This window comes from Heterodontus francisci, chromosome 12 (genome assembly GCF_036365525.1).
Source record: "Heterodontus francisci isolate sHetFra1 chromosome 12, sHetFra1.hap1, whole genome shotgun sequence".
NCBI classification, from domain to species: domain Eukaryota; kingdom Metazoa; phylum Chordata; class Chondrichthyes; order Heterodontiformes; family Heterodontidae; genus Heterodontus; species Heterodontus francisci.
Genome location: NC_090382.1, coordinates 26,667,365 through 26,680,341, shown reverse-complemented (window position 1 = coordinate 26,680,341; position 12,977 = coordinate 26,667,365). Strand labels below are relative to the sequence as shown.

The 12,977-nt window shown below is 45.3% G+C and overlaps 1 protein-coding gene across 2 annotated transcripts in view; it reads right to left on the bottom strand.

Moving 5' to 3' along the window:
• LOC137375787 (dedicator of cytokinesis protein 2-like) overlaps positions 1-12,977 on the bottom strand; it is a 690,449-nt gene that overhangs the window by 7,626 nt on the left and 669,846 nt on the right. For both annotated transcript variants that reach the window (XM_068043220.1, XM_068043218.1), the window contains exons 48-51: positions 11,298-11,425; positions 5,775-5,949; positions 3,661-3,778; positions 1,598-1,758 (exon numbers count right to left, since the gene is read on the bottom strand). In XM_068043220.1, coding sequence (XP_067899321.1) covers positions 1,598-1,758; positions 3,661-3,778; positions 5,775-5,949; positions 11,298-11,425 — 582 coding nt within the window. The remainder of the gene's footprint in view (positions 1-1,597; positions 1,759-3,660; positions 3,779-5,774; positions 5,950-11,297; positions 11,426-12,977) is intronic.

Here is a 12,977-nt window from a genome sequence, read left to right as displayed (position 1 = left end):
GTGGAGTTTGCAAGTTCTCCCTGTGTCTGTGTGGGTTTTCTCCGGGTGCTCCGGTTTCCTCCCACAAGCCAAAAGACTTGCAGGTTGATAGGTAAATTGGCCATTATAAATTGTCACTAGTATAGGTAGGTGGTAGGGAAATATAGGGATAGGTGGGGATGTTTGTTGGGAATATGGGATTAGTGTAGGATTAGTATAAAATGGGTGGTTGATGTTCGGCACAGACTCGGTGGGCCGAAGGGCCTGTTTCAGTGCTGTATCTCTAATCTAATCTAATGATACCTGGACATAGAAAATAATCAAGGGTTGGGACCATTTCTGGGTTTTGGCATTGCTAGTGTCTGATGTCTGCACGGCATCATGATCTGAAGGGAGGTGGTCAATTAACAAGCTGTCTCCGCATTCACAGAGGATGGTGGGCAGAACAGAGACACAGCGGCCCAATGAGAGGGCCCGCAGGACTGGCAGGCTAGCAGCCCTACTGGGAGAGGGGGCAGTGCTGAGACAGAAGGTGAGAGCGAGAGTAACTCAAAATGGAGGCCCTCTCGAAAGGCTTCAGTAGCTTCCATAACAAAGAAGGCCCAGAGCTGTGAGGGCCATCAGTGTGGAGGAGGAACCTATACACAAGAATGATTTTGGCCATTGCAGCCTTGTGGCTCTGTCATAGGGGCATCGATAGCAGGCTGTGACGGCCCTCAGGCCTTCCAATGGGAGCCCACCTCCAAATCGTTGCCAGGCTCCGGAGTCAGCAGTGGGCCTGTCTGCTGCCAGAAAAGTTCCATCAATGTGGGAAAATGGCCTTTTATTGGGGCCTTAACCTGTAGAATAGGTTGCCAATTCCCATGGCAGCCCGCCCCTGGGACAATCACCCTGAGGAGGCACAGCATCAGGGCGCTATTCTGATGAGGTTTTCTGCTATTTTCCTCGCACCCTTCCCCCCCACCCCCACCTCCAGAGCCACCTCCAAGGGGCCAAGAACATTTTGGCCAAAGAGTTAAATTATAAGGCTAGGTTGCATAAACTTGGCTTGTATTTCCTTGAGTTTAGAAGACTGATGAGTGATGGGAGTTATGGAGAAACCATTTCCTCTGTTCAGGAAATCCTCGTTAAGTAGGCACAATCTTAAAATTAGAGCTAAGCCATTTTGCAGTGTCACCAGGAATCACTCTATCACACAAAGGGTCATGGAAATCTGAAACTCTCTTCCCCAAATGGCTGTGGATGCTGGGGAACAATTGAAATTGAAATCTACTGAGATAAACAAATTTTTGTTGGGTAAAGCTATCAAAGGCCAAGTAAATTGAGTTGTGGTACAGATCAGTCATAATCTAAATGAATGGTGGAACAGGCTGAATGGCCTACTCCTGTTCCAATATAAACTGGCATCTTCCTGGCTGCCATGACTCATTATCACAGCATATAATATCATTTAGCCATTAGAGAGACTCCTCCCACCCTATTAATGGAGCTTGTCCCTGCTTAGCTTTGAGATTCGGTGCAATAGCAATTAGCTATTACCAGCCTAAATCCTCAATCGTATGTCACTTGTAAAATATTGAGCATTCCATGAGTTCAGTCCAAAATAACAAAGACTCACCCGGTTCTTAAAGAATGATGGTTTTTTACTTTTGGGGGTGCTCTTTTTCTCTCCTTCATTCTCATCGGGGGAGAGACCAAACATCGGCTGGCTCATCCTTTTCATTGCATTCTGGTCAAGGGTTTGTTCTTCACTTCCGTTTGCCACAGCAAATATCAGAGCTGGAAAGGATTTGAAAAATATTGAAGACTTCAGTCCTGGTAAAGGGAAAGTATTTGAAGAAATGTCCTTGGTTCTAAGTAAATTGACAATTTCGAGGCTACTTAAAAACCAGACAGTTTACCACAGTGATATTGGCTACTTGGCATTTGGCACTATGCTCTAACACTGCTGTATGCCAGTTTACAGCTGGTGTTAGTTGCACTCTCACCTCGGAGTTAGAATATGGGTTCAAATTCCACTCCAGGGACTTGAGCCTAAAATCCAGGCTGACACTCCAGACCAGTATTGACGGACTGCTATGCTGCTAGAGGTGATGTCTTTTGGGTGAGATGTTAAACCTAGGCCCTGTCTGCCCTCTCATGTTGATGTAAAGGATCCCATGGCACTGTTTTGACAAAGAGCAGGGGTGGTCTCTTCAGTGACCTGGCCAATATTTATCCCTTAACTTAAGTATTAAAACAGTAGATTGTTTGACCGCATATAAATCTGATAAAAATTGGTTGAAGCTGATAAATAACTCAGACAACTCGCTGCTTAAAATGTAATTGTCCTAGATTAGCTAGTGGAACTAATTGGGATACAGGCGTCATGCAGACCCCCAACTGCCAAACTTGAGGCATATTAATTTTGCCACATGGATATTAAATTTCAAACTGTTGTTGAAGTAAAGAAAGGACTTGCTTTAAAAAAATTGCCAGATCATGGCTGGAAAGACATTTGCGTATTAACAGACAGTATTTGGAAGGACAAAGCAGCCATTCCCTAATATATTCAACCCACAATGGACCGTTGGCTGGAAAGACATTTGCCTGTTAACAAACAGTGCTTGGAAAGGACAAAGGACCATTCCCTGACACATTCAACCCACAATGGACTTTTGATCACCAGACGTTGGAGGTGGGGAGCTCACATTCCAGGTTGACTGCTAAGATGGCCGAATACACACATGGACATGGTCAAACCTGCTGGGCAACCTGAGTTTTTTGAATTTGTACAAACAGTTTGGGCAGAAAACAGATTTCTCCTGGACTGAGAAGATCTCTCCTGGCTGGCTCGCCACAGCCTTTCCTGTCTGCCTGCTCCCATCTCTTTCTCACAAGCCTCTGAATCCACTGAGGACACATGAACCCCAAGAGAGAAAAGTCTTTTACAGCGAACAAGGTTTAAGAAGAATACTGGGCCCCAACAAAAAGCAAGATCCTCCTACAATCAAGGACTCTACAGAGCTCGAAGAACTGTAACAAAAACTCTTCAGATATTGCCTCAAACCTTTCCACTTTATTTTTCTTCTGCTCTTTTCTGTCTCTATTTGCATGTGTGTATCAATTACGCATGCTAGCATGGGCACGTCGTGTATCCGTAGGCATTAACCAAATTAGAATTTAAGTTTAATAAATTTCAACTTTTCTTCTTTAAACCTAAGAAAGCCTGTTTGTGCTGGTTTCTTTGCCTTATAATTGGAAAGCGGTGAACACGGATTCACCAAGGGGAGCTAAAAACACGGTGTGTTTAATATTAAACCCTATTATGGTAAGACCAGGTGAAGGCTGAGATGGAACCCTAGACACTTTTCTCACATGGTCATAACACAGTATATGAGTAATTTGAGACATGACATGTAAGTGCAGCATGCTTAGGAGGAAGGTAGTTCCCAAAGCTCTACCCCACTGGGGATTTGCTTGCCTTATGACTGGATCTGTTGTAAACTAATTGATGGAGTTTGATTGCTATGATTAATCATTATCATTGTATCATATTGACTAATAGGATCGGCAAAGGTGAGCTAAATGGTTTTCTTTTATCCAGAGATTCTTATATTCCTAACTGGAGAGAATGTCATTGAGGATCTGAGTTTTTTTACAGTAACCTTGTGTAGATGTCACAGTTTCTCTGCACGGTACCTGGAATTGTCGGCACGGACCTGCTGGCAAAGCTCATCTGCTTTAGCACTGAAGCTGGGCGCTTCTCAGCTTGGTCCGACAGATTGGTGTCACTCCTGAACTCCTGCTTCCTTGACAGCTGAAAATGACAAAAAAACTCGTGAGCTAGCATAGGATCACAAAATTGCAGGAATTATATGATCATCAAGGTAAAAGAATTGGTTGTGGTGAATGAAACTCTTTCTGTTTCGACAATCATTGCCAATATTAAATGCTCCCAAATCGGGAATAGTGGAGTTAGATACAAAGTGAAGCACTCTCAACACTGTCCCATCAAATACTCCCAAAGCAGGTATAGCATGGGCTAGATGGAATAAAACTCCTCTTACACTCTCCTAATCATCACCTGTAGGGCAGGTACAGCATGGGCTAGATAGTGAGTCAAGCTACCTCCACACTGTCCCATCAAACACTCACAGGTCAGGTACAGCACCAATTTGATACAGGGTAAAGCTCTCTCCACTCTGTCCCTTAAAACATCCCTAGGGCATGTACAACATGGCTTGGATACAGAGTAAAGCTCCCTCTACATTGCACTAAAGTGTCCCAGCCCCAACCTCAGAAAAGTGTCCCCTGTCGCAACAATGTGAAATTTCTCCATTTCCCACACGACCAAACTGTGGCATTGGAGTGAGATTTTCCAGTAATGTTGAACCGGGAAACGACTTTTTGAGCTGTGGCCCAACCAATTCCAGTAGGAACTCGTTGAGTCTGCCCCAAACTCAAGTGAGTTTTTAAGCATTGCTAATACTTTTCCTTTGATTTAGATTTGTGTGCACACATCATCGAAAGAGAAACTTGAAGATATCAAAGAAAATATGAGGCTGGAGAATTAAGCTCGCACTGAGCTGTCACTGGGCTTTAGTTGTGCCACTGATAATCTGTAAATTAAATCTTCACTATTCAATTCCATTAGTGATTAAATATAACACAAATCTCTTCAAGCCAATACTTTAAAAGCACCTGGGGGGAGAGAACTCATCACTGAAACGTTAATTCATAAATTAAATGAGAAGTTGGATCTCAGGTGCCACATTTTCATACTGGCAGTTGAGAAGTGAAGGTTTAATGATATGGTTGATGTCGACCCCTTCACGGTACTCTATTATAGTGTAACAGCATCAGATTTTGACTTGTTGATATGTGGGATGTGTTGGGTTTAGTTGTTTTTGTATTACCATTGTAGGGTGTTCTAGAGGAAGTCTTAGACTCCGGTAAGAGTTAACTAACAACACTTTATTATATACAGATACTATATATACTCTTCGCAAGCCACCTAAGCTAGCATCCTTCATGCTGCTATACCTTCTTCTTCTCACGCCTATCTCATGTGACTGTTCCATCATCACTCATACAGTGGGAGGGGTCTCTCACTGTCTTCGGCATTAACCCTTTACATCCTTATTCGAGAGGATGTACTTGGAATGGGAGTGAAAGCGCTACTGATGCAGTGTGCTGATCGAGCAGCGAATGCATGGATATGGGCCTATACGGTGGGGGGTGGGGGAGGGGGTTTGGGGGAGTAGTAGGGGGTAGAGAGAATCAGCGACCATCCTGTGTTGTCCACCTGAATTTGGAATGTACGGTCAGTGTGGCACATTCAAGGATGCCAAATGGGCACCATCTTTGAAAAATGGAGCTCATTTTGTCTATTTCTGTATCTCATAAAAGTGCGGAGGTGTTAATTGTCAAGGATTTCAATAAATCCTACTCATTGCCTCTGAGAAATGAGTTTAAATTATTACTAAGAGAGAGAGTAGAGGTTCAGAGAAATGTCTTTCCATGGAGAGTTGTGGGAGCAGGGAATGCTTGAAGCAGAGACCATTGCACCTTTCACAGAAAAAGTGGATAAACATTTGAAGCGGAGGAAGATACAAGGCTGCAGGGGGAATGTAGGACAGTGGGATTAGCCTTGGATTGTTGTAGCAAAGAATCACCACAAGACATCAATGTGCCGAACAGTTGCTTTTCTGCCGTAGACTTCAATTATGTCAGGGTCCAGCTTAGAACCTGGATGAACTGCTGTTTATGGGCGAGCTACTGTTTGCTGCACTGTGCTTAACCTTACTGCTTACCCGTTTAGAGTCTGAAGGCTCTGTCTTGTGGTCTGCAAACACCACGCTGCTTCGTTTCTGTCTCTTTCTCTCCCTCCTTAACCTGACCTCCCCTTCCTCCTTGATGGCCCGATCTGCTGCCTTTTCTTCCAACCTGGGAACTGGTGTCCTCGGCCTGGGGCTGTCAGGAATCACACTGTTGAAAGCAACATAAGGAACACTCATGTGTGGTCAGCATGAACTTATGCATCTGATCTTAAAAGCTGTAAAATAATTTAATCAACATCCTAGTGAATCAACTGGATTAAGTGTTCACTATTAGAACATGCCTGGACTATATCTTTGCCAGCCCAAGGTGAGGGGAACTTAAACTGGTGAAAGGGATGTTGAAGACACGTCATGGAAGAACTTTTTCACAGCAGGAGCAATCGAGACCGGGAACAATTTTCTAAGAAGGGTAGTGGAGTCACAAATCTTAGATCCACTTACAGGGTATTTAAGCGATGTGATGGGGAAAAATCTAAACCTTTTGTTCAAAATATGTGGGCCAAGAAGCCTCCCTAATCCGGATGTACCTTGGAAACAATGGATGGGCCTGTAGCTCTACAACAAACCTAACTTTGGTTATTTCAAAATGCTTTGATGTTCATTATTTGCCAGATTTCTGTTGCAGCACTCCACTGAGAATATGGTGAGGGCAGTCCTGGTAAAAATGGATTCCCTCAGTTTCTTTTCTCTTCAAATACTTTGTGCCCAATCTTCCTTTGTGAGGCTAGATGATGAATATGTGCAGGCTATTTAACTTTGAGAAGCATCACCACTGACCTTAGTCCAGCTTTAACCCAATAAATCCAACAGAGGAAGATACAATGCTATGGAGAGTGCAGGGCAGAGGGAGTAGTCTTGGATTGCCCTGTGTACACACACACACACCACAAACACAGACACATACACAGGCTGAGATGAATTAACTCACAACACAGATTAAACCTGGGACCTTCTTGGTGTGTATGGCTCATCGACTGACCACCAGACAAACTCAGAGTTACTGAAAAGTAGCAACGGGGATATAGTTCCAAATCACACACCATCCTGACTTGGAACTATATCGCCGTTCCTTCACTGTCGCTGGGTCAAAATCCTGGAACTCCCTTCCTAACAGCACTGTGGGTGTACCTACCCCACATGGACTGCAGCGGTTCAAGAAGGCAGCTCACCACCACCTTGTCAAGGGCAATTAGGGATGGGCAATAAATTCTGGCCTGGCCAGTGACGCCCACATCCCATGAATGAATAAAAAAAAACTGTCTTTCCGACTGTCCATATAATGCCGACTCCAATATTCTGATTCAATTAATTACAGTTCAGCAGTTAGGCTATGCATTCAATCCACATGATAGAACTGCAGCACTGATAAAATAGATCTGTGAATGTTCTTCAAACACAAAGAAGCTCAATGTTTAAGCAGTTAGCCTCTTGGGGTCAGGAGTCAGGGCAGAGCTTTCTTCATCAAAAGAGGAAATCAAAGTAGATGACATCAATGGGTTTAAGGAGTAATTAAATGCATTTCTAGTGAAGGAGAAGAACAAAAATAGGGTGAGAAAGTAGGAATGAGGGTTACAGTAGGCAGGAGTGAGCAATAGGCTGGGTGAGTGGGTGTGAGAGATGGGCTGGGTGGGTTGAGGGAGATACTGGGTGGGTGGGAGAGAGAGGCTGGGTGGGTGTGAGGGAGATACTGGGTGAGTGGGAGAGAGAGGCTGGGTGAGTGGGAGGGAGATACTGGGTGGGTGGGAGAGAGAGGCTGGATGGGTGGGAGGGAGAGGCTGGGTGGGTGGGAGGGAGAGGCTGGGTGGGTGGGAGAGAGAGGCTGGGTGGGTGTGAGGGAGATACTGGATGGGTGTGAGGGAGAGGGTGGATGGGTGGGACGGAGAGGCTGGATGGGTGTGAGGGAGAGGTGGATGGGTGGGAGGGAGATACTGGGTGGGTGGGAGAGAGAGGCTGGGTGGGTGTGAGGGAGAGGCTGGGTGGGTGGGAGGGAGATACTGGGTGGGTGTGAGGGAGAGGCTGTGTGGGTGGGAGGGAGATGCTGGGTGGGTGGGAGAGAGAGGCTGGGTGGGTGGGAGAGAGAGGATGGGTGGGTGGGTGGGACTAAGCGAAGGGTAGGGTAAGCAGGTATATAGATGGTGTTAATTACAAATGAGATGGTTTTGTTGGGTCACTGTCTTTTGTGTAAATTCAGGGAAGGAAAACTGCAGTCCTTACCTGGTCTGGCCTACATGTGACTCCGTACCCACAGAAATGTGGTTGACTCTTAAATACCCTCTGAAATGGCCTAGCAAGCCACTCAGTTGTATCTAACCGCTAAAAGGTCAATAAGAAATGAAATCAGACAGACCACCCGGCATTGACCGAGGCACCGGAAACGACAAGGGCAAACCCAGCCCTGTCAACCCTGCAACTTTATATCAAAGTTGGAAGAGCTGTCCCACAGACTAGTCAAGCAACAGCCTGACATAGTCATACTCACCAAATCATACCTTATAGACAATGTCCAAGACACTGCCATCACCATCCCCGGGTAAGTTCTGTCCCACCGGCAGGACAGACCCACCAAAGGTAAGCGGCACAGTGGTATACAGTCATGAGGGAGTTGCCCTGGGAATGCTCAACATTGACTCCGGACCTCATGAAGTCTCATGGCATCAGGTCAAACATGGACAAGGAAATCTCCTACTGATTACCACCTACCGCCCTCCCTCAGCTGATGAATCAGTACTCCTCCATGTTGAACATCACTTGGAGGAAGCACGGAGGGTGGGTAGGGTGCAGATGTACTCTGGGTGGGGGACTTCAATGTCTATCACCAAGAATGGCTCAGTAGCACCACTACTGACCGAGCTGGCCAAATCCTAAAGGACATAGCTGCTAGGTGGTGAGAGAACCAACAAGAGGGATAAACATACTTGACCTCATCCTCACCAATCTGCCTGCCGCAGATGCATCTGTCCATGACAGTATTGGTAGGAGTGACCACCGCACAGTCCTTGTGGAGACCAAGTCCCGTCTTCACATTGAGGATACCCTCCATTGTGTTGTGTGGCACTACCACTGTGCTAAATGGGATAGATTTCGAACAGATCTAGCAATGCAAAACTGGGCATCCATGAGGTGTTGTGGACCATCAGCAGCAGCAGAATTGTACTCAACCACAATCTGGAACCTCATGGCCCGGCAAATGCCTCACTCTACCATTACCATCAAGCCAGGTGACCAATCCTGGTTCAAAGAAGAGTGCAGGAGGGCATGCCAGGAGCAGCACCAGGCATACCTCAAAATGAGGTGTCAACCAGGTGAAGCTACAATACAGGACCATCTGCATGCCAAACAGTGTAAGCAGCATGCGATAGACAGAACTCAGTGATCCCATAACCAACAGATCAGAACTAAGCTCTGCAGTCCTGCCACATCCAGTCATGAATGGTGGTGGACAATTAAACAACTAACTGGAGGAGGTGGTTCCACAAATATCCCCATCCTCAATGATGGGGGAGCCCAGCATATCAGTGCGAAAGATAAGGCTGAAGCATTTGTAATAACCATCAGCCAGAAGAGTCGAGTGGATGATCCATCTCAGCCTCCTCCTGAGGTCCCCAGCATCACGGATGCCAGTCTTCAGCCAATTCAATTCACTCCGCATGATCTCAAGAAACGACTGAAGGCACTGGATACTGCAAAGGATATCGGCCCTGATAACATTCCAGCAATAGTACTGAAGACCTGTGCTCCAGAACTTGCCGCACCCCTGCCCAAGCTGTTCCAGTACAGCTACAACACTGGCATCTACCCTGCAATGTGGAAAATTGCCCAGGTATGTCCTGTACACAAAAAGCAGGACAAATCCAAACTGGCCAATTACTGCCCCATCAGTCTACTCTCGATCATCAATAAAGTGATCAATGGTGTCATCAACAGTGCGATCAATCGACACTTGCTTAGCAATAACCTGCTCAGTGACGTTCAGTTTGGGTTCTGCCAGGGCCAATCAGCTTCTGACCTCATTACAACCTTGGTTCAAACATGGGAAAAACAGATGAACTCAAGAGGTGAGGTGAGAGTGACTGCCCTTGACATCAAGGCAGCATTTGACCGAGTATGGCATCAAGGAGCCCGAGCAAAACTGGAGTCAATAGGAATCGGGGGGAAACTCTCTGCTGGTTGGAGTCATACCTAGCGCAAAGGAAGATGGTTGTGGTTGTTGGAGGTCAATCATTTTAGCTCCAGGACATCACTGCAAGAGTTCCTCAGGGTAGTGTCCTCGGCCCAACTATCTTCAGCTGATTCATCAATGACCTTCTTTCAATCATAAGGTCAGAAGTGGGATGTTTACTGATGATTGCACAATGTTCAGCACCATTCACGACTCCTCAGCTACTGAAGCAGTCCGGGTAGAAATGTGACAAGACCTGGACAATATCCAGGCTTGGGCTGATAAGTGGCAAATAACATTCACTCCACACAAGTGCCAGGCAATGACCATCTCCAACAAGAGAGAATCTAACCATCTCCCCTTGACATTCAATGGGATTATGATCACTGAATCCCCCACTATCAACATCCTGGGGGTTACCATTGACCAGAAACTTTACTGGAGTAGCTATACAAATACTGTGGCTACAGGAATAGGTCAGAGGCCAGGAACCCTGCAGCGAGTAACTCACCTTCTGACTCCCCAAAGCCTGTCCACCATCTGCAAGGCACAAGTCATGAGTGTGATGGAATACTCTCCACTTGCCTGGATGGGTGCAGCTCCAACAACACTCAAGAAGCTCGACACCATCCAGGACAAAGCAGCCCACTTGATTGGAACCCCATCAACAAACATTCACTCCCTCCACCACCGACGCACAGTGGCAGCAGTGTGTACCATCTACAAGATGCACTGCAGCAACACACCAAGGCTCCTTAGACAGCACCTTCCAAACCTGCGACCTCTACCAACTAGAAGGACAAGAGCAGAAAATGCATGGGAACACCACCAGCTGCAAGTTCCTCTCCAAGCCACACACTCTCCTGACTTGGAACTATATCGCCATCCCTTCATTGTCGCTGGGTCAAAATCCTGGAACTTCCTTCCTAACAGCACTGTGGGTGTACCCTACCTCACATGGATTGCAGTGGTTCAAGAAGGCAGCTCACCACCACCTTCTCAAGGGCAATTAGGGATGGGCAATAAATGCTGGCCCGGCCAGTGACGCCCAAATCCCATGAATGAAAAAAACCATTATGTTCCTATTTCTCGGATCCAGTCAATATTTACATCCACGTTAAACCCTCATTCTCAAAGTTCGAGCACTTTTACCAGTTCAGGCCCATTCAGTTACGGCAATCCCAATACATTTGGTTCCCAGAACATAGATTCCACACATGGTACAAACGTAATCTTTTCAGTTTGAGGTTAAATGGTAAAGGAGTTTGTTACCCGTGAATGCCGATCACTAACTGTATATTCAACTGTCAGCAGTGAAGTCAATGTTTGTGCCTTACCTTTCGACAGTCACTTTGGTTGGCGTGTTGCACTCAGCATTGATGGAGGAAAGGGAGATCATAGACACTTGTCGGTAGGATCTCAGCATGGACCTTGGTCGGCTTGTTCGTCTGTCCTCAAATTCCAGCTGCAAGACAAATTCAGGAAAGAATGTAGGAGTGAGAAGTCAAAGGATGCATTGTTCATCAGCCTTCGCTCAATGACAGTACTGTTGCAATCGAGTCAGATGTTTGTGGGTTAAAGTCCTACTCCAGGCTGACACTCCAGGTGCAGTATTGAGGGAGCGCTACACTCTCGCAGTTGCCATCTTTCCAATGAGACTTTAAACTGAAGACCCATCTGCCTTCTCAGATGGATGCAAAGATCCCAGTCCACTATTAGAAGAAGAACAGGGAGTTCTCCCAATGTCCTGGCCAATATTGATTCCTCAAGCAACTCCACTATAAAACAGATCATTTAGTCATTTATCTCCTTGCTGTTTGTGGAACCTTGTTGTGCACAAAATTGGCTGCTGCATTTCCCACATTATAACAGTGACTACACTTCCAAAAAACTTTGCCTATAAAGTGCTTTGTAACATCCTGAAATCATGAAAGAAGCTATACTAATGCAGGTTCTTTCTTTTTATAGAAGCAACAACTCATGTCCGGAGTGTCTGCAGGGTGGAAGATTATTGGGTTACTAAAAAGTACCTAACCAGGATACTAATTGTTAAAATCCAGCTATTATAAATTAACAACTAACATTATCATAAACTAACGTTTAGCTATATTAGAGCCCTTCTTTGTAGTATGGTGAGTGGGAAAACTTAGGAAATAGACAAGATGTAAAGACAAGATGTCAAGGTAGCGGGATTCTGGGAGATTATGTCAAGTTTTAAAGTGCTTACTTGCAGTAAAAGGGTGAGACCTTGAGAGCAAACTGTTAAAACACCTTCTGTGAGAACAAAATGTAGATGTGTATTGTAATGAGGTAAGGGATCAAGAAATGTAAAAGCATTGCGATAAAGTAGTTAACACAAAGGGGTATTACCTACATAAATCCAAAACATTAGCAACAGCGAAAAAAATTATCTTTGATTGGTTAAGAAAGGTGTCCTTTAATACAAGACAAATCACTGATTGGGAAAAGAGAGGGTGAGGGTTAATTGATAGCAGCGAGGATAAAAGATGTCTTGTCTGTGCCTCTGTACAGCAGAGACTTTTTAAACAATGAAAGACAAGGCAGAGAGACCAACCAAAAACCTGAAGACCAGAAGCTGCAAGAGAAAGAGTTGTGTGCTCTGCCATCCAGTGTCTAATACGGGTAGCAATTTGTGTTAGACCGTTAATCACTGCCTGAGTTTGTGACTTTGGTTTATCTGAAAACTTAATAAACTTGTCCTTACCTTTATCTGAATAAAATTGATTCACAATAAGCTTTGTGCTGCCAAATCTGTTCCCACCTTAGAGGGGGGAATGAACCACCATTGTCTTATCAAATCTTAAAATGGAGTGAACTCCCCAAAATTTGGTCATTTTCAATTGACTAGATCTTTGCAAACTTTGGAGTGTTACCATCAGCATTGGAGGATATCCTTTTGATGCCACCATTATGTATTTGTATGGCTTTGCTTCACATGACACTTATTGTTAACTGCTGGAAAGACGGGGTTTTTACTGAGAAACACAATCCTCAAT